Source organism: Dendrobium catenatum, unplaced genomic scaffold (genome assembly GCF_001605985.2).
Source record: "Dendrobium catenatum unplaced genomic scaffold, ASM160598v2 fragScaff_scaffold_593, whole genome shotgun sequence".
In the NCBI taxonomy this organism is placed as follows: domain Eukaryota; kingdom Viridiplantae; phylum Streptophyta; class Magnoliopsida; order Asparagales; family Orchidaceae; genus Dendrobium; species Dendrobium catenatum.
Genome location: NW_021319055.1, coordinates 226,815 through 254,232, shown reverse-complemented (window position 1 = coordinate 254,232; position 27,418 = coordinate 226,815). Strand labels below are relative to the sequence as shown.

At 34.9% G+C, this 27,418-nt stretch overlaps 3 protein-coding genes across 4 annotated transcripts; 1 reads left to right on the top strand and 2 right to left on the bottom strand.

Moving 5' to 3' along the window:
• Positions 1-212: 212 nt before the first annotated feature.
• Positions 213-5,704, top strand: LOC110102308 (phospholipase D Z; the record flags this gene model as incomplete). The annotated part of the gene is given in 5 exon segments (XM_020830595.2): positions 213-414; positions 1,227-1,420; positions 1,668-1,833; positions 3,233-3,397; positions 5,140-5,704. Coding segments are annotated over 5 exon segments (1,171 nt in total), but the record flags the coding sequence as incomplete, so codon positions are not given.
• Positions 5,705-6,239: 535 nt separating this feature from the next.
• On the bottom strand, positions 6,240-8,641 carry LOC110102301. The gene is made up of 5 exons (XM_020830583.2): positions 8,489-8,641; positions 8,294-8,395; positions 8,001-8,215; positions 6,911-7,005; positions 6,240-6,677 (listed from the first exon to the last, which is right to left on the bottom strand). Exons 2-5 carry the CDS (start codon positions 8,333-8,335, stop codon positions 6,424-6,426), a joined length of 606 nt encoding a protein of 201 aa, XP_020686242.2. The 5' UTR covers positions 8,336-8,395; positions 8,489-8,641; the 3' UTR covers positions 6,240-6,423.
• Positions 8,642-11,579: 2,938 nt separating this feature from the next.
• Positions 11,580-27,138, bottom strand: LOC110102311 (probable WRKY transcription factor 4). 2 transcript variants are annotated; one of them, XM_020830599.2, is made up of 5 exons: positions 26,529-27,138; positions 24,898-25,583; positions 24,607-24,762; positions 12,290-12,657; positions 11,580-11,832 (listed from the first exon to the last, which is right to left on the bottom strand). In XM_020830599.2, exons 1-5 carry the CDS (start codon positions 26,931-26,933, stop codon positions 11,819-11,821), a joined length of 1,629 nt encoding a protein of 542 aa, XP_020686258.1. In that variant the 5' UTR covers positions 26,934-27,138; the 3' UTR covers positions 11,580-11,818. The 2 variants fall into 2 exon arrangements, with proteins under 2 accessions (XP_020686258.1, XP_020686257.1); XM_020830598.2 differs by lacking the exon at positions 11,580-11,832 and having other exon boundaries at positions 12,068-12,657.
• Positions 27,139-27,418: the final 280 nt, after the last annotated feature.

The following is a 27,418-nucleotide window of genomic DNA, read 5'->3' as shown; positions in this document are numbered from 1 at the left end:
GAAATATGAAATTAGACATCTATACATAATTAATCCATATTTTATTTTATACTCAAAGTCCTATTTCTTTAATCTCAATTAAATCACCTTAAAGAAAGTGCTAAATTTTAAGATAGCCTATAATATATATTTAATTATATATTTAGGCACATATATTTAATTATTTTTCCAACATGGTTTTCATTATTTAATAAAATTAGATGCTTTTCTAGGTTTCTGCAGCATTCTGGAGTTTATCCTGACTACACCGAGGAGCCATCTAGTCTTGCTTCAGGAAAACCAAATGTCCACAATGTTACCTTACTTCTTAGTGATTGGTGGGGTTCAGGAATTGTACATGCAAAAGTTTGGATATCAGATTCTGAAGACATTTATATTGGATCAGCCAATAATGACTGGAAATCTCTCACTCAAGTATTTTCTCACACATGAAAAACCTATGGTTTTATTTATTGTTAATTTATTTTTTCATTGTTCACACTGGAATGCTGGACCAGTCATGGGAATGATTGTTTGAAAAGTTAGTTAGGTTCATTCTAGATAGCTTTTACAATGGTTTTAGTCAAATTTCTTACATTCTGTTCAGAAACATGACCTGTTGCTAATCAGATGGAATAGAAAATTGCAAGGATTTGACTCATTTCATATTACTGATAAAATATATTTTTTCCACAAAAATAATGTAATGAACAAATTATTAATTTGAATGAGTTAGCTAGAATCTTTAAATGAATATAAATTGAACATTGAAAAATAAATAACTGCGACCCAAGGAGACTTGAACTAAAATTTGCAATTAAAATAAAACAAACTCTAGATGAGATTTACATCATGGCAGCTAAAAGGTATATATAAAATTCAATTGCAAATTGTCAATCCCAGCCAACCAAACAAATCTGTACAAATTTACGACTAATACTACACCAATACACCATTTATCAATTATAGTTCTATGTAGACATTCTTTTCTAAAAAATATCAATTTTATTTACTCATTACACCTTCAAATCTGTTAATAGGGGATTGCAGATGGAATTTCAACACAGTGTTACAACAATTATTTGCGACAAAATTTCTGTGCTATTTGATTTTTATAGTTTTGTCTATAATCACCAATTGTCTGTTCTTGAGATTACTATATTATGTAGATCCTGTTCAGTATGCACTCTTACATTTAGTTTCCTTGTTTGATGGACATGTGGTATTGTTTTAATGTTTTTCTCCAGGTTAAAGAGGTTGGTGTCTACCTTGTAGGCTGTCCTAGCATTGCCAAAAGATTGGAGATCTATTTTGACAATCTGTGGACATTATCGTCACTTAATGCCACAGTTTACAGCATTACCGTTTGGGATAAAATATGGCAAGCTTCTAGAAAAGTTCCTTGCTGGTCTCATTTCATTCCTTATAGAGAGAGATGCAGGTAGACAAAAAACATTTGGTTAAAATATGGTTGTTCATTTTTATGATATTTATACTCGTAGTTTTTTGCTTAACACTCATGCATGATTCTGTTGGACTCGCTGTGTGACACATTTTAAATGCCATATAACAAGTTCCTATACCTCAACTCATCCCTGTCTAGAATATTTCTATAGTTTATACTGATAAATTTTGTTTTAAATATTCTTTTTGCTTGTGATTAATTGTGGAATTATATTTCCTAGCAGCTCTCCTTTACAACATTATGTTGACACTCCACACGTGGATGGATATCCAATATTATCTGATCCTGATAAATTCCATGTTTCACTTATGACTCCTGGATATAACATATCATCTGCACTACAAAATTCGAGCTATCAGACAAGTTATCTTTCATTTGCCCCACCAGAGGTATAACATTTTCAATTAATATTTTGCTTGCTAAATGCATTTCAGGTTATGAACATTGGGTACTCTAAAGTAATTTGTTTGTTTGGATTAAGGCTATCTTTGGGACGGCTTTCTTACTGCTTCTTAAAGCGGCTTTCAATTATAAAAAATTTAATTTTTGTACTAGAAAGTAGCTTTATGAAGTAAGAAGAAAGCCGTCCCAAACGAAACCTAAATATCAACAAGAATTTTAGTGTATAATCATGGAATTCTGCATTATTTTGATTTTTTTGTCATCCACGTTGCCATTCTTCTATGAGAAAATTATGTTTCTAGTATGTTTTTATTTTTTAATTTAACCTTTTAAAGTTCCCGTGGAGTCCATGGTTCTTTTTTGCTGACTGTCGCCCTTCTAACAAACTGTCATTATTTTCGTTGTGAGCAGTTGAATGTTGGGTGGTTTAGGATTTGCTTGTACTGGTAATAAAGAGAGAAAAAAATTCAATCATTAGTATGTTAAAAGGTCGTTGATTTTTGCTTTTTGAGGTTTATGAAAGTAGTTGTTCCATTCCTTTTTAGCTCTCGAATGGACAAAATGCTTTTCAACACTGATTAATTTAGAATTCCTCATGGTGCACTAAACAGGGATGAGTTGAGAATAATTATTCTTAAACCAGACTCAGTTGGGATAATGCTAATGATGATTATGAGATGAGTTGTTTGTTCTTGTTCTCAACACTAGTGGCTTCTATTATTTTGTGGCAATTTTATATAAGCCAATAAAAAATTGTCTATTTACAAAAATAATAACCTCCTATCTCCATTCATCAATTTAACTTTTAAATATCAAAATTCACTACAAAATTTCAACCTGTATTTTCACTTTCATCAAGCTCTCAATGGTTTGTTCACAACATACATATAATTGTTCAATAGTTTATTTTTTTTTATTTTGGGTGTTAAATTTTTTAAATATAAATGATTTTTATGACATGCATGTAATTCTCTATATTATAAAAATAATAAATTATTTCTTCCTGAACTGCAACATCCAGAAAATCAACAAGTTTAATCTTAATCTTTAATAGTATTATTCAAAAATCATTAGCTAATCCTGTAATTAAAAAGGGTCATATCTTACTTTTTGGTAATATTATCATGGTTTAATATTATATATACTATAATCACACACCTCTTATGGTCCTTGGTAGCATGGAGTAAATAAAGTATTTAATAGTTTTTTAATGATAATGAGGTTGACAATAATATTCCAGCCTTGTCTTCCTGATATAATTTTGCTTTATAATGCAGAATATCCTCCTTATTGGATGTGCTCAATCCACCATAAAATATGTCGACAACAATTTCCTCTGATATACTAATAATTTTCGCAAGTTTATTTGAAGTCTACCTTGTGCAGCTATTGTTTGAGAAGTTCCAATCAGATGAACAGGCATGGGTGGAGACAATTAAATCTGTACCATTCGGAGGAACTGTTAGAATTAATACAATGGATTGGCTAGGTGAGTCCCAATACACAAAACAAACTATATATTGGTCGTCTCTTTCGTCTGCAATATCAGAGGTATGATAAGTTTCTTACTGGTACCTGACCTGCCATCAGATTTCTATTCATGATATAGATTTGTTACTAACGAAGGATATTCCAGGTCCAGGAGAATCTTGAGCTACTGTTCCTACATCTATTTCAACGTAGTTCTTAGTCTTTTTTCTTTGCCATCAATAATTCCTGCAGATATTAGGGACCAAGATAGTCTAGTACTCCTGCATTATGTTATCCTATGTGCCTGATGATCACCATATATGCTCCATAATAGAATTTGCGGGAATGTCCCGAGAAGGATGATGATAGGAAGTGGATGCAGAATTTGTTAAATCCCTTGGCTAAAATGTAATTTCAGCAAAACCAGAATTTGACAAAAAAGAGAAAATAGGAAGTACAACACACACAACACCTTTTTATTAAAATAGCTATGAAGGAAAGACAAGATACAATTGGATCTTCAATGAGAGAGGAAAACTCGACTCTCCCAAATCTCTAGCTGCCGGCTAGAGCCTTCTCAACATGAGAAACTTATCGATTTAGTCAAAACATAACATAACCCTAACCCTAGGGTAAACAACCTACTTAAAGTATACAAAATATATCAAATCCCCAAGCATCCCTTCATAAATTATAAGATGGTAGTGAGGTCTGCAATGCTTTATGGTGCCGAATGTTGGCCATTAAAAGAGAAGCATAATACTAAGTTAAGTGTGGCAGAGATGAGGATGATCAGGTGGATGAGTGGCTTTACCCTTAGAGATAGGATATGAAATGAGCATATACGTGAAAAGGTTGGAGTAGCTCCAGTAGAAGATAAGATTAGAGAGAGTCTCCTTAGATGGTTTGGTCACATAAAACGGCGGCCTTCTGATGACCCGGTTAGGATAGTAGAGGTATTAGATTTAACTTATGTTAAGAAAGGTAGGGGTAGACCTAAAAAGACTTGGTTAGAAAATATTAGAAATGACCTTTCTTTATTAGATTTAAATGAGAATTTGACTTTTATTAGGGCACAATGGAGAAAAAGGATTCATGTAGCCGACCCCACGTAGTGGGATAAAGGCTTGATGTTGTTGTTGTTGTTGTAACGGGCCCTCCATGCTATGAATTTGACCATTGGCCCCACCCCCAAGGGAGGCAGAAATCAAACCATGCGTGCACTATTTCGCTAGGTGTGGACCAAAACCGGTCACTCTTTGACCGGTCTATCAAACGACTAACAGACACGACCTCATGCTGCATGAGCATTGAAGCATTTTGATCGTGGTCGAAATCAGCCAAACTTTGGCTATTTGCAAAAAGGATTGCACTGATACATTCAAGACGTTGAATTTAACAAAGGAGAATCGATTGTACGCAACTTGAGCAAAGTCTAAAAAATCATAGTTATCGAGCGCGACGTTACACAAAATTGCTTGAATGTTGTTCGATCGTGAAATGGATTGTGTCGTCGCATTTGAAAAATTAAAAAAAAAATGCATGGAGGGACCTCTCACAATCAATTCAAATACGACATGTTGAATCACTTGTGACACAATATTGCTATACTAATATAGTTGATTTGTAGATTTGACAACTTTTAACAAGACATCCTGTTGTTCATAATCATTTCATGCTATTACTGTGGTTTAAGAACTTTTAAAATCAATTATCAAAGTATTCTAGATTTACATTGAGAATAAACAAGCTATTCAAATTTATTCATATGTACACTTTCGTCTTTGAGATGGAACATTTCCTAAATTCTGCTCTTGAAACAGGTAATTTTCTCCAAGAATGCAACAGTTAATCTACTAGTAGCATACTGGACACATACTCTTGAAGGCACTGAACAGTACCTCAAATCTCTTTTATACTCAAATGTATTGTGCAAATCATCTGAATATAACAAATGTCATGGAAAAGTTGCAGTAAAGTATTACAAGGTGCCTGGCTATATGAAAACTGGAGCTGCCTTCATTAATGGAACAGCTACAGGAAACATTTACCCTGCTTATACTCGAGTTAATCATGGAAAATATGCTGTTAGTGACGTGAGAGCACACATTGGAACCAGCAATCTTGTATGGGATTATTTCTATACCACAGCAGGTGTGAGCTTTGGTACATATCATCCAGGTATTGTTGCTCAACTACAAGAAATCTTTGATGCAGATTGGACTTCTCCATATGTTGTTCCAGTTGAACCAATTGCTGCAGCTTAGGCTGCTTGGAGCTAAAAAATGGTATGTATTCATCTTGTTTTTCTATCTTTCACATAAGTGTTTGAAATTACTAAAAAGAATAAAGTAAAGGTTCTTTATGGTCAATAGTTCTGTTTTGAAATCATATTTCTTGTGGAGATTTACCTAGGCTTTACTTGGAATTATTTTTTATTGTTTTTTAAAGCAGGTTTTTAGTAAAAATAAATAAATTTTGTATTAAAAGCTCTTAGCCAGTGGATTTATCAGCAAAAATGCAGAATTAAGAGGTGGTTTGGCAACTTAATTGAGCTCAAATAGAGTTTAAGAAATCTTCTAAAACTTAAACATAACATTTTTCTAAGGATTAAAACTTTAAAAGTTGTTTGGCATGAGAAATTGTTGAACTTGCTATATTTGATAAATTGTTTGGCTATTTGTTCTTGATTTAAGATCACAAGATTTAAATATTACTTAGAGAAATTGAAGGTTCAATGATTTATTTCTTCATTCCAAATGATTCCATAAATATATGTTAGCATCAGTGAAACTGTCTTAGTACATTACAACATTAAACATACACTTTGTAAGCCACATCCTTATCCAAATCCTAAACCATTAATCATAAATCAAATTTGTTTGTTCTAAACAAATAAATAGTCTATTGGAACACCAGCCTCCAAAAGAAAAGACCGTTGATTGAATCTCCCACAAAAATTATCATAATGATTCAAAAATATTCATACTTTTTTTACAAATGGATTCATAATGAACATTTGAACCGTAAGCTTCCACATCCAACACATTCTCTGATAAAAATACTAAACAAAATAGAAACAAATATGGAATACAGAATGAACAAATTTAACTTTCTGAAGGGGTAGGGGTCTCAACCAGCCTAACAGTACGAGGCAAATTGAACTCGGCAAGTACAGGATAGCGAGAGGAAGGGTAAAAACCATCAATATTATCATTGACAACTTCACAGGAAGCTGGAACTAATGAGCGTCCTCTGAAGAGAATCCAATCAAGATGCAAGTCCTGAGTCTGACGATCCCAGCAGAGGCAAAGAGCCCTAAATATTAATTTCAAGAATTCAACAGTTCCTTGTTTGTCTCCTGATGGAAAATAATACAATCAGCAGAAGAAAAGCTACATGGATCAGCTCTTCTCAAACTGTAGTTTATGATGACTGGAAATGCAAAATGAAGGTTTTGTTTGGGACGGCTTTCTTATTGCTTCTTAAAGTAACTTTCAAGTACAAAATTTTTATGTTTTGTTCTAAAAAGTTGTTTTAAAAAGTAATAATAAAGCCGTCCCAAACGAACCCGAAATCAGCGTTGAAACTGACCTTTGAAACCATGATATGTATGTATAAGGGAGACATTTTTCCGGGTGCGGGCATTGGGCCAAGCGTCTCTCATATCCCCAACAACTCCATGTTCTCTATTGTAAATAACAAGTGAATAAACTATCAATTGAGTAAGGAGCAGAGATATAATTCATAAAAAATAAAAACAGTTTCCTACCGGGTCCAAAGAATGTTCTCAAAGAACAGGATGCACAGAAGCTAAATGGATTAAACATGTGCACACAAAAAGCAAAATGCCTCTTTAGAGTTCCTTTGCTCATACCATGTTTATTATTAGATAACTTGCCCATGGCAGGTTATCTGCCAGTTTGGTTCTATTACAACAGACTTAGCTAGGGGTGCAACCAAGTCAAGCCTGCTCACGAGCTGGCTTGAGCTCGACTTGATAACAGGCTCGATGTATAATTTACAATGAACATAGAAATTGCAGCTCCATGGTGACAAGCATGTGGCATACATAGGAATATAAAAAATTAATTCTCTTTAACAGTCACAGAACTAAGAAGTTAAAGCATATTTAGTTTTCACTGGCGATTGAGTCTGAGGGTAAGTTTATTTAATTCAAAAAATTCCTTTACTAGGCTTTCTCTATGACCACTTAATATAAGAAAACAACTTTGCTTTGATGTAGAAGAAAACAAAAAAATATGGCTTGAAGATTGCACATCAAACAACTCCTTGTGTGCAAACTCTTCAATTATCCTGGCCAGTACAAACTTAAGGTCATCTTCATTTCTACTCTCTTACGCTCATATTAATCTAAATAGGCTAGCATAAACTTCTAAACAGCCTTAGGATTGAAGTATGCACATGGAACAAAAGGTTGTGATGGCTATGATGACATCATCACTTCTAGATCTTTTTATTGTAGATCATATATTAGTTCATTTAACCTTTACTAGGATGAATAAATACCTTAATGAGCATTGATGAAAACGTTGAATTTTATTCTATTTAAACTTTATGCAAGCATAAGCTGCTGCATGGCTTATAGGCAAATAACTTCAACTGAAAAATGAATTTCCATTCGGGTAAGAGGAGATAAACATTTTTGTTCGTAGTTTCGTACCTAGATCTCCCAAGAAGAAAGCGTCCAGTGGTAGATTCCTTTTCCGTGTTAAATCCTCCACAATATATAACTGGTAAGTTAGGAGGCAAGGATGCGATGTGCTGCCATGTGAGCAAGGCACTCCGTCTGCGTGATCGCGGGCTGAATTCATCAAGATATGTATTTACAATCTGGAAGCTGAACCCTGGTGGTTCAACTCTCTTAAGTTGGAATGTGTAAATACCATGTCAAAGAAACAAAGTACAGATAAGGTTTACAGAAGTTAAAAAGTACAATTAATGTCAAAAGGATATCCCCCATGTAGCAATACTCGGCGCTGCAGATCCCCATGACATGCTTCCTGGAACAGAGGGTGATTCTGACAGCCAAAATGTGCCACCTTCAAGTAGTTCAACCTTCATAAAAGCCGCGAGGAATTTAATTTTTTCATGATTGTGAAATATATTTCTTCCCACAGGTACAAAAAAAATAGTTTAAAGGGTTATCACCTTCTCTTTATCAAAGAAGATAGTACAATGTTCATCTAAAGTGTCTTCTGATCCTTTTCGAGAAATACCAAATTGATCATAACCTGGAAATAGAGGAAAGTATCAGTGATTTGCACCAATCTGTTCAGAAGTGATATTTGTGTGGAAATTTAAGGCAATGTCATATATTCAATCTATTCAATTGAATAGGTTATATGAAGCGAGAAAAATTGTAGATCAGTATGAAACACATCTCTAAAATAGATGGAAGAAAACTGCTAATGCATAAATATCAAGTAGGTAAAGTACAAAATAAGTTCAAAAATATAAAGAAGGCTGATAAAATATATTTTGATGGTATGTAGACAGGAAAGGTTTCCTATAAGAAAATCCTAAGAATTTGCAAATTACTAGCCTAAACATCATATAGTTTTTCAATGTTTTCAGACATTTCACGGTAAAAAAAAGGCGTCCCAATGGTAGGCAATCGCCAACTATGAGGCCTTATGAATGTTTGATTTATGTGATTCATTTTGGTATCCTTTAGTTCACAGAATCCAACCAGTTGCATCTAGGTAAAACCCTTTCAAACCCAAAAAAAACCCAGGCAGAACCCAATGATGATGAACAATTAGATACTTATGCAACGATTAATCTCAGTGCATAAGAAACATTGGCAGACATAGGAAGAAAATAGAAAGTTTGGTGGTAAATTAAACAGCATTTAGGGGTTGTTTGGTTGAAAGCATTAGATATGTATTCCATTCTATTTCCCTGCATTTCAAATTTTTTTTGTGCTTAGTATGAATCAAATGAAATAAAAAGAAAACTCTGAGTGATTTGAAAAAACCCGAAATCCCTATTTTTCTATCATTTGAAAATCATCTGAATAGGACAATTTCCAAATCCCATGTTGTATTGTCCCCACTCATCCGTGGCACCTTCGCCTACACTTGCAGCATCTTTCATTGCTCCTTGCCCATTCTTACTCAACCAATGCCTCCCTCCCGAGTGTACAAATAAAGAGATAAGAGAGAGAGAGAGAGAGAGAGAGAGAGAGAGAGAGAGAGAGAGATAAATCTAAACAAACACAAAAATATTTCAATGCATTTGATTTTCAACAAACCAAACAACTCCTACATTTCTAAAATGCATGTATTTCAGTGCATGCATTTTGAAAATGCCATGCCAAGCAGTTCCTTAGTGATCAAACGGCCACAAGTGCCATTAAATATGGTATAATTAAATTATGATGAATTGCTAAATATTATGGAGAAACTAGGGTGTTCCCATTGAAACCATTGCTTTTAATCTTAGTGTAAGTCTACATTTCTATATACAAGGAAGGTAATCAGAAAGATATCTTTTAGCAATTTTATTAGAATCAATCTCATAAAAATATGTTATTCTTTACTTTTGCATGACTTTAACTTGCTTTAGTTGTCAAAATTTCTTTTACACAGAGTTAAAAGCTCTATCCAAAGAATCCACACTGGTGAAATGGTACCAAACTTTATAATCACTCTAGAGCTAAAGATGAATGTTTTAAACAAGTTTTCCTAAAAAGCTTGTAAATATGTTAGGTATGCCATTATCAATTTCAAACAGATTAACAAATCTAGATGTCTAAAAAATAGTATTAAATTATTTATTTTAGATTTAAAGTTCAATAAATACAAAATAATAAATAAAATTCATTAAATATAATATATATAAGTTATCATGCTAGAAGTTGAACGTCATCATCAAAATTGAACTTTAAAGATTTAATTTAGAACAAAATTAACTTTAAATATTTAATTTAGAAAAAATTTATCAAAGCCAATTAGTTCATAATATTATTAAATCTCATTATCACTTTAATTATAATTAACATATATAGAACAAATTTATTAAATTAAATCAGGTCAAATCATTAAAAAATTACTTAAAATCAAAGCAAATTAAATCAAATTTTATTGAAAGAAGCAAAAAATCATACAACCAATCTGTTTGATTGATTATTTACTCATAATGTGATTTTGATTTCATGTTTTGTTCACCATTTGATTTAATCTATTTTTTAATATTTAGGCTCAAATAGAACCATGCAAACTCTTACAACTAATATTGAAGACATAATATGAATCCACCCAATAGGACATTTTGTCAATGTTCATTATTTTTTTTGAGCCATATACCTTCTAAATTGACTCAATCAATACAAATGGCTAAAGCACTTAGGCTTCTTTTAGGACGACTTTCTTATTGTTTTCTAAAACAGTTTTCTAATATAAAAATTTCTAATTTAAAAAAAAAATTTATAAGGACTTGTATATTCATTCCACATGGCAAGGGAGAACAAAGTTAAGATAACTCACTTTGAACATGTCAATTTTGGAGTCATTCTAACACTTTAAATCTTAGACATATGGGCATCATTCCACTCAACATGAAATAACAAATCTTTTGTTTCAATTACATATTGATTTTAGGATAAGCTAAACCACATCAAGCAACAATTTAGGCTTCATTTGGAATGATTTTTTTTTATTGCTTCTTAAAACAGAATTTTAGTACAAAACTCTATTTTAAAAAGCAATAAAAAAATCGTCTCAAACGAAGCCTTAAGCTCTCATAAGCTAATTTGAAATAATTAGAATGGAAAATATTTTGTAGTTGTGCTCATCACATTAGCTTGAGTGCAATCCAAATGACACGCATTAATGCGATAAACGCCTATTAGTAATGTACTATGACCAAATATTCAAAATTTAATTAAAATAAAAATATACAACAATAGTATCAAGTCTTTATCTCACTACATGGGATCAGCTACATAATCCTTTTTCTTCCTTGTATTTTGTTAAAAGTCAAATTCTCATTTAAATCCAATAAAAAAAGACCACTTCTATTATTTTCTAACCAAGTCTTTTTAAGTCTACCTCTACCTTTCTTAACATAAATCAAATCTAATACATCTACTTTCCTAACGGGGTCATTGAAAGACCGTCGTTTTATGTGACCAAACCAGCTAAGACGATTCTCTCTAATCAAATTTTGTATAGTAACACAATAAATGAAGATAATTTATTGTCACACAAATGGTAGTGCAGCTTAGCAGATCAAAGAATAACTTTGTGCGTGCAAGTACAATATATTCAAGGAGATTATCAAAAACAGAAATACACATAATATAAGCCACATCTGTTCACAAAAATGGGGCTAACAAATCATGCAGGTCAATGGAAGATATTTCACATTCTTCTCAAGCAGAAATATAAACTAACATGATATGCATAACCAATACTTGATTTTGTTTATTGCTTACCAGATATACATAGCCGGGGCATCTTGATCGAACTCTCAATTCTATAGAATTGGTGCTGAAAATAAAGAAAATAAAAATATTTGCAATCTTTGAGGGTAAATTTAAGGACAACAGTAAGTGTAAATGAGACCATAGAGTAACAAAGATGCAACTACCATTTAAAGAGCATTTTAATGAACTATGAGTAGTGAATACAACAGTTTTTCCCAAACTTTGAGTTTGTTTTTTGATTGACAGATCTAAGTAACCTGAGCATCTTGATTGAACTCCCAATTCTATAAAGATTGGTGTTGAAAACAAAGAAAAAAATATATTTGCAATCTTTGATTCATGATGCAACTAACAAAATCATAAATTATACAGAAGCGGATTCATTCAAGGATAACAGTAAGAGCAAATGAGCCCAAAGAGTAACATACATACAACTAATTTTTAACAGAATTTTGTAATTAACTATGAGTTCTGAACAGGAACTGCAGCAGATTTTTCACTAAAAAGTTGAGATTTCATACCCTCTTCCTCTCCAGATGAAGGGTCACAGCTCATGCTTAGGAGAGCTTGAGCAGATTCCAGTCCCTTTTCATCTCCAAATTCCAAAACCTTATCACCTGTTAATTGTTTTTCTATTTCGGGTGGATTGCTGATTGATGGTATTTTATCTCCTTTAGATTCGTGCTCATTCAAAGTTTCCGCAGCGGGAGCCGTAGGTGCAGAATCAATGAAAAGAGCTGTAGGTAGTGGATCAAGGCCATATCTAAGAGATGGTACGTCGTGATTGTGTTTGCCTTCGTATGTAATAACCATGGATTTTGCATCGTATGAAGACTTTTCAACATGCTTGCGGACTGGACAGCCATCATGTGTGCACCTGTAATAACTCCTGGAAGACCAAAAAGTAATATACTTAAAAAAGATTGCAATAAGACTACGACCAAGTTAAATAGAATATATGACATCTCATCTCTTTCAAATTCTATGGAGATAATATCAACTTTCAAGCTAGATAAAAAGCAGGCTGAGAAGTTTTTCCAGCTGAGCACCTATCTTATGTTGCAATCGCTGGATGATCTAAATTTGACACCAATTCTGGAGAAACTACAGAAATTATGATTTTGTTTTCACTTATTTTTGTAACAACAACAACAACAAAATCAAGCCTTTGTCCCATTACGTGGGGTCAACTACATAAATTCTTTTTCGCCATTGTGAATGTTAAAAGTCAAATTCTCATTTAAATCTAATAATAAAATATCATTTCTAATATTTTCTAACCAAGTCTTTTTAGGTCTACCTCTACCTTTCTTAACATAAGTCAAATATAATGCCTCAACTTTCTTAACCGGGTCATTAGATGGCCTCCGTTTAATGTGACCAAACCATCTAAGGAGACTCTCTCTAATCTTATCTTCCACTGGAGCTACTCCAACCTTTTCACGTATATGTTCATTTCGTATCCTATCTCTAAGGGTAAAGCCACTCATCCACCTAAGCATCCTTATCTCTGCAACACTTAACTTACTATTATACTTCTCTTTTAATGGCCAACATTCGGCACCATAAAGCATTGCAGGCCTCACCACCATCTTATAGAATTTTCCCTTATAAATGACTACAGATTTTATGGGGCGTTTGAGAGTAGTTATGATAGTAGTTTATCTTTCTTCCAATAAAGAAAAAAAAAGTTCATGGATCAACACATACCAAGATTTACATTGCTTAGCATCAACCAAACCTATATCCACGGGGAAGAAGAGAGAGGTCCACTAAACATATAAAGGCCATAATTATAGTGTACAAATCAATAAAACTACTTGCCATTTCCCAAAATGCAATGCCCATATGCATAACAAGCAAGAAGCCCAAACAATTTCAGCCGTACAAAATGATCATCTATCACCGAAATACAGGTCACCAAGATTAAATTAGCCAAACCTTCATTAATGTTGTTCACCATTATTGTAATCCTAAAGTCATTGTCTCGAGAGAGAAACAAAAATTATGATCTTTGTACGCCCAAAAAAACTTTGCCAAAATTGGTATTCTTTGCTGCTTCCATCTTGCAAAACCCTATCGAAGACGGTATATCATGAAAGTCTCCAGCTATGGCTTGGCTTACACAACTTAGAGAAGTCCTCAACATATATAGCTGCAAGTCTTCTACCCTGTATGCTTTCAAGAAAGCAAAGCTCAAATCCTGAGTTTGTGCGAGGCCCAGACCCTGAAAATCTTGATTTCACAAATCTCAATGTATGACAAGGGCCTAGGTTTTTGATTCTCCATGGTATCTCATTATAAATGTTAAGTCACTTTTTAATAATTCTGACTTGACTCAATATCATAACAAAATTATATCTCCTCTATGAATCCTACTCTCTAAGATAAGCACTCTAAGCTCTCAAAACTACAAAGGGCTTAGTACCGTGCAATCTCATCAGGTTTGGCAAACACCTGAAATAGATCCTATAAGGACCTCCAAAAACATATTCATTGCACATAAAGATGAATTTGTCTAACTTAAAATGCCCTTGTCATAAAATTGATGTACTTTTAGAGTGGTTGTCTCCTCGTTTTGAAAGAAGCAAATGATACGACACAGTACAGACATAGAATGTGCCGCACAAAAATGACACGTATGGTAACCTACTGTAGACATTCGATTATCTCCTACTTGAATTTGTTCTGAAATTATTCTAGCAACCATAAAGCCAACTAGTGCAGCACATCAAAAGGACTTCAAGATATTTTTTCATGTTCCCATTATTGTTATATTTTGTATTTGTTATAATTCTTATAATATTAAATTATTAATATATTTGGCAACTTTAGTATGCTTAGTAGTTGATTAGCTTACTTGATGGATGATCATCATCAAGTGGCCAGTCTCATGCAAGCTAAAAGAAAGCTTAGTGTACAGATGTGAGACAAAGTAATGGTGCAAGCAAGGACGTGCCAAATTTAACTTCTCAATGCAAGGAGTCAAGCAACGCCCGTCCATCATTTTGTTTCTACATGTCATGCAAAACCAAGATGGTTAAAATTCAAGGGTTTGAAGAATTCCAATCGCAGACCACCACGTCCTCCTAAATTCAAGGATTCAAGGCATCATGTCTCCTCTTCACCTCCTTCACCATGTGAAAGGAACCTCAAGCTCCCATCATTTCCTCCTTTTGTTTTGTTGAAATTTGAATGTTTTAATGGCTTTAAATAATGTAATACATACTGTAAGATGATTCACCATTTGCTAGGCGGCTTATAACCGGTCTTAATTTTTTAGTGAGAATTGAGGTTTTTTTTGTTCTCTTATTATTTTAATTTCATGAAGGATCTTGCTAGACGGCATAAAACGGCGGCCTTCTGATGACCCGGTTAGGAAAGTAGATGTATTGGGTTTAGCTTATGTTAAGAAAGATAGAGGTAGACCTAAAAAGACTTGGTTAGAAAATATTAGAAATGACATTTCTTTATTAGATTTAAATGAGAATTTGACTCTTAACGGGACACAATGGAGAAAAAGGATTCATGTAGCCGACCCCACATAGTGGGATAAAGGCTTGATGTTGTTGTTGTTGTATTATTTTAATTTCATGAAATCCCATTGCCTTCACATCTCACACACCTCCCAATCTCCATCCCCATAATCAAATCATAAGTTTCACACTCGCAGGTTAGCCTCCATCACCACACCACCAAAACCCCAAGCACTAGAGCTTTTCGTCATCCCCACCTCCAAAACTCCATTCTTACACCCTACCTTCATCACAAACCCCTCATAAACAAGAAAATCATCTCCCAAGGTCTAAGCTCTTCCTTGCAACTCAAGTCTTCCCGATTGTGCTCTTCAATTTCCCTCTCCAAAGCTACCACCTTTCATTTCCTTCGCATTTACATTCTCCCATGCCACATCCCTACCTTCACCAACAACCACATAACCCTCCATCCTCTTAAGTCACATTCCAAGAAAGCCTTGGTTGAGCCCCTCCATCACTCCAAGCTCTCCAAATTAATTAACCAAGTCATCCACATTCTCATCCATTCCCCATAATTCTCTCTACAATTCACCATAGTCACCACCAACCCCTCCCAAGTTATTCACCACACACTCTCTATCCCATATACAACAAGTGAGAGTCGTCGTTTTCAATTATTTTCACCACTAAAAGGCTCACAAAATTAGGGTTTCAAAGCAAGGCATTATGATACAAATGCAAAACATGGTGAACCAATTGCCACAAAAGCCCCTACCTTAGGACACAAGCCCAACACATCTTGTATCTGCCCGTACCCTCTATCCCAAACAATCACATAGTTGTTGACCTCCCTCAAAGATTTATGGAAGGTCATCACATTAAGGCAACATTAACCCATAGAAATGTGAATAGTATCAAGCACAATGATAGGAATGTGGAAGATTCTAGTGATTAAATAAAGAAGGTTAAGATAGAAGCACACACATTTGATAGCAAACATGACCTCATAAAGTTTTTAGACTTGGATGAAGGAATTCTTTGGTGGGTATAGCTTTGATGACTTTCAAAAGAAATTACTTTCTAGGATAAAGCTAATAAAACATGCCAAGATATATTGGAGTAATATTTTATCAAAAGAAGAAAGATAAGGTAGAATTACTAATGTGTGGATTGAGATAAAAGGGAGGTTGAGGTCAAAGTATTGTCCAAAATATCATGACAAAAAGATTCATGGCTAACTATTGACCTTAAGACAAAGGAACCTGCATGTGACTTACTGTCTAAACACCTATGAGGATCTAGTAGGTAGAACCAATTGTACATACAATTGATGAGTTACAAATAAATTTGTAAAAGGTCTTAGAGTTGAAATAAGGAATAATATTGAGCTTCATGATCCCAAAACTTTAGGCGATATATTTCACCATGCATTACTCGAATAGAAGCAAAAGTATTCTCAAAATTCCAGGTATAGTGTTCATGCTCCTTATGCTTTTTATCTCTAGGTCTAATGTTAAACTCGCACTACTATGACTGCATCTACACCATCATTTTCATATGAAAAATATTTGTAAGACAATTTTAATTGATGAATGAGATTGAATCAAAACCTCTAAAGAAAAGAAAATTAAAGAGATCAAGGATGAGGTACCCTTAACTGATAAGGAACTTAGTATTACCCCTTAGTTGTTAAATACATATTTATTTCAAAGATTGATTTGGGTGATTAGAGAAAGAAAAAAATTTAAATATATGCCGCAAGAAATGAGAAAATGAAGGACTAAGCAGTAAACATCCTACTCCATATCATATTAGGTGGGTGAATAATGCGCATTACCTATTACGACCATATGCCTAGTTCCTGCCTAGTTCCACTCAAATCGAGAAGTTATGGTGTGATATCCTCCATTTGGATATAACATCTATTCCCTTGGTAAACCATGATTATTTCATATGGATTTTATTCCTTATGATAGGATAACACCTATGTACTTAAGCATAATGGAAGGCCATCAACTAATTCCCTATTCGATCAAAGTAAAAGAGAATCAACGAGCTCCACCCAAGTCTAGTTGTGACTTCAAACCTTAATCTAGTAAAAACAAGGTTGCACTACTTCACTTGATAGTGAATACTCATCCCTAATCCATCTAGTTCAAATATGTGCACTGATGTCTCTCCATCACCATTTATATTTGATATCCATGTTCTTCCACCCTAATAGTTTGTAATGATACACCAATTGACACACCCTTAAATGATATATACTTAAAAAGCCTATCTTAAGAATTGCCTACTATGATGTGTTTTTTGTGTGACCCACAAGCCATTATGGAATACACCATTAGGTCACCACTATCTGACCTCTTGTAATCTACAAACAACCATAATTTAAGTGTTATCATGCATCAACAACAATAGAAACAATAAAAACAAACATTTATCCCACTATGTGGAGTCAGCAACATGAGCCCTTTTTATCCATTGTCTTATTAAAAGTCAAATTCTTGATGTAGGCATGGAGGGTCGGTTCATCCCCCCTGTGGCCCTTCGTTTCCTCTGCCTGGCCGGGTTCATCCTCCTCTGTTTTGCCCCTTCGGTTCCCATCCCAGTCCCGTTCTTTCCCCCTTGTGCTGGTTGTTCGTTGGTTGTGTCCTACTAGCCTTTCTGGTGCTGCTCCCTTCGATTGTCTTATGCCTTCCGTCTCCCCTTTGCTACTTGGATAACTTGGGCGACTATTTGGGCTATTTGGCTCCCTCTCTTCTCCTATATATAGTGGTTGTTTTGAGGCCTTTTAGGGAGAGTTATGGAGTGATTTTTGGAGCTAAAAACATGCGGGTTTATTCTTGGATAGCTTGCGAGCTAGTCCCCTTTCTCTTCCCCTCTCTATGAATTCGTCTCGGGCTTCTTATCTACTTCTTCTCTATCTTTCTTTCTCAATCAAGGAAAAGCTTTTTTAAGTGTTTTTATGTTCTAAAATATATGAAATTTGTAGTGTGTGTTTAGATATCTTATTTCATGTGTTACTTTCTTGTTTTTTTTAAAGGAAGACGAAAGTTTATATGCAATCTAGCTACCTATAGATTTTTTATCGCATCAATTTGATATCAGAGTTTAGGTTTTTCATGTCTTCCTTTTTTTAAGTGTTTAGAAAAATAGAAACATGGGTGAAAATCAACCAGGTAATCTTGAAGTCCAAATTCTAACCAACAGCTGGGTTCCTTCCCAAGATAGTTCTACCGATCCGATTCAAAATGAGTTATACAAACTTCAGATGAAAATGCACTTGTGTACGAAAAAATACGAGAAGAAAAAGAAACTTCTGCAATACCAGTTTAAGCAAGAAAGAGAAGTGATTCAGAGAAAATATGCAGCATTAATTCAAGAATTAGAAGTGACGCCTTCCAATAGTCAAGAAAATTCTAAAGTCATCTCATCAGGAGATGAGTCCTTTCAATCGGGAGAGAATTTGATGAAGGAAGGGGGGTCGGTTCATCCCCTTGTGGCCCTTCATTGCCTCTGCCTGGTCGGGTTCATCCCCCTCTATTTTGCCCCTTCGGTTCCCCTCCCAGTCCGGTTCTTTCTCCCTTGTATTGGTTGTTCGTTGGCTGTGTCCTACTGGCCTTTCGAGTGCTGCTCCCTTCGGTTGTCTTATGGCCTTCCACCTCTCCTTTGCTAATTGGATAACTTGGCCGGCTGTTTGGGCTGTTTGGCTCCCTCTCTTCTCCTATATATAGTGACTATTTTGAGGCATTTTAGGGAGAGTTATGGACTGATTTTTGGAGCTAAAAACCTGAGTTTTCTTCTTGGATAGCTTGCGAGCTAGTCCCCTTTCTCTTCCCCTCTCTATGAATTCATCTCGGGCTTCTTATCTACTTCTTCTCGCTGCAAGTGTCCACCCCATTTGTATCTTTCTTCTCAATCAAGAAAAAGCTTTTTTTTAAGTATTTTATGTTCTAAACTATATGAAAGTTGTAGTGTGTGTTTAGATATCTTATTTCTTGTGTTTTTTTGAAAGGAAGACGGAAGTTTATATGCAATCAAGCTACCATATATATTTTTATTGCATCAATTTGGTATCAGAGCTTAGGTTTTTCGTGTCTTCCTTTTTTTTAAGTGTTTAGAAAAATGAAAAAACATGAAACCATGGGTGAAAATCAACCATGTAATCTTGAAGTCCAAATTCCAACCAATAGCTGGGTTCCTTCCTAAGGTAGTTCTACCAATCCAATTCAAAATGAGTTATACAAACTTCAGATGAAAATATACTTGTGTACGAAAAAATACGAGAAGAAAAAGAAACTTCTGCAAGACCAGTTTAAGCAAGAAAGAGAAGCGATTCAGAGAAAATATGCAGCCTTAATTTAAGAATTAGAAGTGGCACCTTCGACTCGTCAGAAAAATTCTAAAGTCATCTCATCAGGAGATGAATTCTTTCAATCGGAGAAGCATTTGATGTAGGCAGGGGGGTCGGTTCATCCCCCCTGTGGCCCTTCGTTTTCTCTGCCTGACCGGGTTCATTCTCCTCTATTGGTTCCCCTCCCAACCTGGTTCTTTCTCCCTTGTGCTGGCTGTTCGTTGGATGTGTCCTGCTGGCCTTTAGGGTGCTACTCCCTTCAACTGTCTTATGGCCTTCTGCCTCCCCTTTACTAATTGGATAACTTGGGTAGCTGTTTAGCACCCTCTCTTCTCCTATATATAGTGGCTGTTTTGAGGCATTTTAGGGAGAGTTATGGAGTGATTTTTGGAGCTAAAAACCTGCGGGTTTCTTCTTGGATAGCTTGTGAGCTAGTCCCCTTTCTCTTCCCCTCTCTATGAATACGTCTCGGGTTTCTTATCTACTTCTTCTCGCCGCAAGTATCCACCCCATTTGTATCTTTCTTCTCAATCAAGGAAAAGCTTTTTTAAGTATTTTTATGTTCTAAAATATATGAAAGTTGTTGTGTGTGTTTAGATATCTTATTTCTTGTGTTTTTTTGAAAGGAATACAAAATTTTATATGCAATCTAGCTACCAATTCGTCTCGAGTTTCTTATCTACTTCTTCTCGCCGCAAGTGTCCACCCTATTTGTATCTTTCTTCTCAATCAAGGAAAAGCTTTTTTAAGTATTTTTATGTTCTAAAATATATGAAAGTTGTCGTGTGTGTTTAGATATCTTATTTCTTGTGTTTTTTTTTAAAGGAATACAAAATTTTATATGCAATCTAGCTACCCTATAGATTTTTTATCGCATCAATTCTCATATGATAAAAAAGGTCATTTAATACTTTCTAATCAAGTTTTTTTAGGTCTACCTCAACCTTTTTTAACATAGGTCAGATTTAATACATTTGTAGTCCTAACAGGGTCATCAGAAGGCCAATGTTATATGGTATCATGGACAGATTATTTTTTAGAGATCAGAATTATCAATCTTTGTCTGCTTCAAAATTATCATTAGCATGTTACTTTCATAGCTTTCATTCATTTATATGAAGTTGATATAAATAATAATGAATATGTTGTAAATATGTATCAAAATTATCCATGATTTTCTTCTCGCCGTAAGTGTCCACCCCATTTGTATCTTTCTTCTCAATCAAGGAAAAGCTTTTTTAAGTATTTTTATGTTCTAAAATATATGAAAGTTGTTGTGTGTGTTTAGATATCTTATTTCTTGTGTTTTTTTTGAAAGGAATACAAAATTTTATATGCAATCTAGCTACCCTATAGATTTTTTATCGCATCAATTCTCATTTAAATCTTGTTTAAATATGATAAAAAAAGGTCATTTAATACTTTCTAATCAAGTTTTTTTAGGTCTACCTCAACCTTTTTTAACATAGGTCAGATTTAATACATTTGTTGTCCTAACAGGGTCATCAGAAGGCCAATGTTATATGGTATCATGGACAGATTATTTTTTAGAGATCTGAATTATCAATCTTTGCCTGCTTCAAAATTATCATTAGCATGTTACTTTCATAGCTTTCATTCATTTTTATATGAAGTTGATATAAATAATAATGAATATGTTGTAAATATGTATCAAAATTATCCATGATTTGAGTATATCAATAGTGACTATACTTTATTTTGCATTCATGCCCCATAGATACAATAACCAACCATTATCTATTTAATAGGAATATTGGATCACGTGATTATCACATAAATTTACATCTTATCATGTTTTATAACTCCTTTTCTTTGCACTTAATTTGTTACCATTAGGAGAAATTATAAAGCAATGAAACTAGCATAATAGCGCACTAATAGGAATCAAAGGATTGCCTTAATAAGTGTTTTTATTTACAAGTTTATTACCACTAATAGACGCTCTACCACCTTTGCCCACACAATCTCTTGCATGATTATTTCTCGCAATGATTTGTCACCACAATGAAAGCCAATTAGATATCTCAATCATGCTACTCACCAATGTTATAATACTATTGTTGCAGCATCCAAAGAGAAATGAAAACTAAGAGTTATACGCCTATGATGTACTGACACGCCTACTTAAGAGGGAATGTAGTGTCGGGCACGTGTCGAACATGGACACGCGTCCAACACGGCTGGGACACATGTTAGACATGGCCGATACGTTTTGATTAAAATAATATTTAAATTTAAATGGACAAGCGTGTCATAATTTTTTTACAATTAAAGTTTATTTAAATTACAAAAAATTTATTTGTTATATTATTTTAATCAAATAAATGGTGTTAAGGAGACATTCAAACCGTATATGCATCAATAAGTGCCCGATTGCACGTATGCCATAGGGTTTTGTCTCTTTCCCTAGTCTTCTACAATCTACACTCATCTTCTTTGTTTGTGCGACCAGGCGACCCAACCGAGCAGAGAGAGCGCACGATTGAAGCCCGGAACCTCCTCGTCTTCTTGTCTTCTTCGAGTCTTCATCATTTGTGATGAGGCAATAAACAAGAAGAATGAAGTAAATTTGAACATATCTTTTAAATTAGTTTTAAAGTTGTTGGCTAATGAATTAATTATTTTACTTTATTTGTATTCTTAGAAGATATCCAAGTAAAGAATGGCTTAAAAAAAACCCTCAACGTGTCTTGCCACAAAAGGATTTAAAAGTTTCAAATATGAGAAAGATATGTTTGAAACGTTATTTCTCAAATGAGGAGGAGAGAAGAAGGATTAATATAGAACTTATAAAGATCTTTGGATGTTTAGTAGATTTTGGTGATTAAGATCCTTTGATTGATAGATGAAGGATAAATCCAAAGATGTGATGGTTGATTAATGGAGCTTCAGCACTACTACTTCAAATAGTAACAATAAAATTTCTTGGTCAAGTTTCGTCCTCCTCTTATTGTGAGAGAAATTGGAGCACATATTCATTCAATCGATGAAGATGAACAAAATTACTCAACAACGAGCTGAAGATTTAGTTTAAGTGCATACAAATCTTCGTCTTTTATCAAGAAATACCCCACTTTATATGATAGGTGATAACAAGATGTTGATGATGCTGAAGATGGGTTCAAGTCGCTTGATGATATGAGAATATTGGAGATTGCAAACCTTTCTCTTGATGAACCAGAGTTGGAAGCAATAATATTCAATGATGATGATGTTGAAGCCAAAGACAACCCTCTGAAACTAATCTTATTATTCTCTTTACTGAGTAGTTGAAGCTTGATGTTGTACTAAATAATTTTTTGCTTATATTTTTGTGGTTGTACTAGACATTTTATACTAATAATTTTATTATAAGCTAGAAAAGTTATATTATGACACTGATTTGTTATTGCTTTTCATTTCTAATATGATGTTGCATTAATTTCTAATTTTCTATACACTATAAAAAAATTGTTGTATCCTATATTTTTAAAAAATGACGTGTCACATGCTCATGTCGTGTTGTGTACATGTCATCGTGTTTGTGCATCTTGGATATACGCTAAGCAAATCACACCAATCTCAACAATATGATACAATTTCATTAACAGAAATATTAAAGGGCATCACATTCCAAATATTGAGTAACATTTTCAACACCTGCAACATAATATTATTTCACTCATTACATCTTTCCTCAAAAGAATTATTATTTTCATAGTTAGATTACAAATCCATAGCTAGTAAGACCAGTACACCAACATTATTGAATCACTTGGAGCACATGACGTTCAAGACAAATACATGACATAGGCAACATAAAAAATATGGTAATTATTAAAAAAAAAATAGCATTAGTTGCATTTGACCACAACATACATAAAAAATGATATTATTTAAATTTCTCATTTTCTGTAATGATACATCTAAAAACCACAGATAAGCAGGAAAATATTAAATTTTATCTGATATAGTGGTAAATCTCACAGTTGTCTACAATCCAAGAGCTGCAGCAAATTAAAAACATTGCAGTAAACAAGAAGAATGAATCTTCAAGCAGCATCTACAGAATATGCACCTAATAAGTAATAACTTGTTGTGCCATCACAAATAGGGATTTCAATTTGGACCAAAGGAAGAAAATATAAGGATTGATTGATCATTAGATGAACTTTTGGCTTTAATCATACCCAAGCAGAAATGAGCCAACTAGTTTTAGCTTGATTAAGCTTAAAAAAACTCGTGCCAAGATTGATGGCTTGCCAGAGGCAACAGCAGCTATTGTTTGTACTGCCAAACCCCTTCTCTTACCCATCAGAAGCTTTGCAGCACAGCTTTTCTCTCAATTAGAAATTAACAAGTAAAATGAATTAAGTTAAACAAATCCTAAACCAGGATCAGATCAAGAAGGATTGAAATAAATTATAAATGGCTCACTCAAATGAATGAAATAGGCCTCACGTGGATCAAAGCTTAAAAGAAACTAAGTATATATCTAATCATGATAACTAGGCTTGTATCAAATTATACGTGTAAGCGTCTATGTACAAACTGCTTCGAAACTGCATTGGTGCTTTGCTTGGCTGGAACTCAGGTTTTAATAGCAAATCAGATCGAGATAAATGCAAGCCCTTTAACAGACAGCCTTAGCTTATACCAATATCAGATCAAATCAATATCAATGTCATCTCAGGCAAGGGTCAGGTCGCTGATCCTGACTACAAGATGAAAGAAATTAAAACATACTTGATACTCCTAACTAAACAAAAAACAACCAGGGTTTATCTGGAGAACACCCATATACCATTTGACGAGCAAAACTTTATAGATAAAGTTAATTTTATTCATAAATGTTATATAAGAACACAATTATTCCATTTTTTATTGCAAAACAAACAAATCAATAGCCATGTGACGAGAAGGCTCATTGACATGTAGTTAAACAGATAAATATTTCAGATTTCTGATAATCACAAAAAGACAGTTTAACCAGAAAGATAAATACCTGGGATTTGGATTTCCTCTGACAATTTTCTGTCCGTACTTACGCCACCTGTATCCATCACTTACATGCCCTGCAACTGCAGTCTGCATAACAACTTTGGGTTGCTTAACTGTTCTGAAAACTGGAGGTGGGTTTGTCACGGTGATTAAGCTTAGCCTGCGTCAAAATGAAGTTGCAAAATTCAGTACTTTTGGTGACACTCACAGTGCCTTAGTTTGAGTCAAATGAAGTCGGTATTTCTGGCAACCTGCCAAAGAATACTTTTGAGAATTATAATCTCAGTCTACTTGCCTTCGTTTTGGCTCTGGCTCTGGTTCATCATCGGGATCTTCTCCAGCTTTGTTACTGCCATCACCTTCACAATCACTAGAGCAATACAGCTGTTGTTCAGGGTTATCAATGCTGGAATTCTGATCAATCTTAGATGTCGAAGGATCTGATTCAACAGTTACAATGCCAGGAATATCAAGACCTTCAGTCACCCCGAAAGGCCCGCTGGATGGATGCCCCCTCTCCTTTGATAATTTAGTTTTATGAGGCTGTTCATGGCTGTGCTGACCTCTGTAAATTACTTCAGTTACTTGACCATCTGGGCAGCGCTCAACTTTCTTCTTAGCAAAGCAATCAGCATTCGTGCATCTATAATAACTTCGAGATCTATCGGTGCTTTTGACCTGCTTTTGACCATACTTCCGCCAATTGTAACCGTCATCAGAGGATGTCTTTGAGACAATAAATGCAGACTGAGATTTTTGGTCATAGGAAGGTGTTTGCTCTGTCTCTAAAGAACTGGCAGCTTCAGTGGAAGCTAGAGGCAGTCTTTGTTGAAGCGGAGAAGGGGTCATGGGTGGTAACATTGAATGTGGTACAGAATTTTTTAGTGATCCTGATGGGGAAGGATATCCTGCTTGTAGCTGCATTTGCGCCTGAGCAGTTACTGTAGCCAAAACAGCTTGATGTGACATTGAAAATTGGCCCTGCATAGGAAGAGGATAACGAACATAAGTGGAAAATTACTATAAGAAAAATGGGTGAAAACTGAAAACATAATTCCTTTCTCATATTCTTAAAATGAAAGAAAAAAATCTCCAAGGCATGTTTAAGTTATATTCATGCTAGTAGGTTAGCGGGAATTAAGAAACAACTCCCTCCTGAGACAATATGAAAGGGTAAAAATATTTTTGATGATATTTACATGCGAAGAACAAAGAAAAAAAAAACTTATTGTTGATTAAGTAAACGAAAACAGCAGAGGTTCAGCAAACAATTAAAAGAAGAGTAATGCGTCACTCCCAAAATAAATTCAAATAAAAAAAAACTATTTTTTTAATAGCGGCATGTGGAGATTTTTTTTTTTAAAAAAAAAAGTGAAAGCCTTGCACATTAAAGAAGGGAGAACTATATCTGCTTGCAAGACTTAGAAAAATCGGAATCATCCCAAAAAAAGCAAAAATCGGCAGATTAATGGTTGTATTTGTAGTCAAGTCAAAGATTTTTTTTTTCTTTTGGGAAATTTTTGAGTAGTCAAAGATTTCGATCTCGAGCATTATTTTGATTTGACAAGATGTTTTTTTCGGCAATGTAATTCCCAGAAAAATTCTGTTGAAAAGACGTCACACACTTCTTATAGCTCTAAAGAGTATTCACCGGACATAAATTTGGAAGAAGAAAGAACCAGCGGACATAAATTTGGAACAGAAACATAAAAAAAGGGTAGCCACAAAAGTCCAAGGAAAGTAGTATTCCTCCTTTCTGAAAGCTCAAATTCTAATACAAGCCCGACCGATCAAACAACAAAATTATGAGAAATTTTCAACCAAATAATCCAGAAGCTAAATACCACCGATGCATGCGCCCAAATCAATCCATCATGCATACGATTAAACATAACAAAAACCTTGAAAAGGCGGAGAACCACAAACCGTGATGCCGTGTGACTCCAACAGCGCAGCCGGTGCTAAGAAACACGGCACAGCAACCACAGGAACCCGGGGAGCATCGATTGGCACGGCAAGAAGTGGCGGTGGGCGAGAGCTCGCCGCAGGCGATGCCATGGCCCCAGCCAGCAACTGCAAGAACGAGCGGCAGTCTCCAGCGGACGTGCTAGGAACAGCGACGATAGGTGACGCGGCTGAGGATTTTCTCCCGGCTAGGGTTTCATTCGCTGGTGCGGGGAGCAGAATTGAACCATCGACCTCTCGATCGGATTTCGGCTGTGATTCTTCCAATTTCACCGCCACGGCCGTCTCCTTACGAATAAAATCTCCTCCAACTTCTCCGGAGGGCTTCTTCCTCGAAGCATCGGTCTTCGCTTCCTTCGTCGACATGGAAGCTTTTGGAGGCCGATGGAAACCGCGACTGAAGCAATATTTTCAATACCTATTCCGTTTGAACAAGCCAAGCTCTAGAGAGAGATAGAAGCTTGAGAATTGGGGTTTGGCAATGGCGACAAGGAAGAGAGGACCAGGAAGAGGAGAAAGGGGACGCAGAAGAAGAAATGGTCGGGGCCGAGAGAGGGCTGAGTGCTTCGGCTTTTGACCGGGATTGACTAATTTTGGACCTGACGGCGTTGATCTCCGTTAATATAAATGGAATGACAGGCTGACACGTGGCGAAACGATGGAGAAAAGGAACCGTTAAGTAGGCCGGCAGGGTGGTTCGACCTTTTGACCTCAGCATAGTACTAACAGCTCCGGAATCCGAAAACCGACGGAGAGGGTCGGGTTGCACAGGCCCGACTGGACCGGTGGGGCCCGTAAGGATGGTGAGATTTACCGCGGGTTATTCATTTTTCGCGTTTTAAGAATGCGAG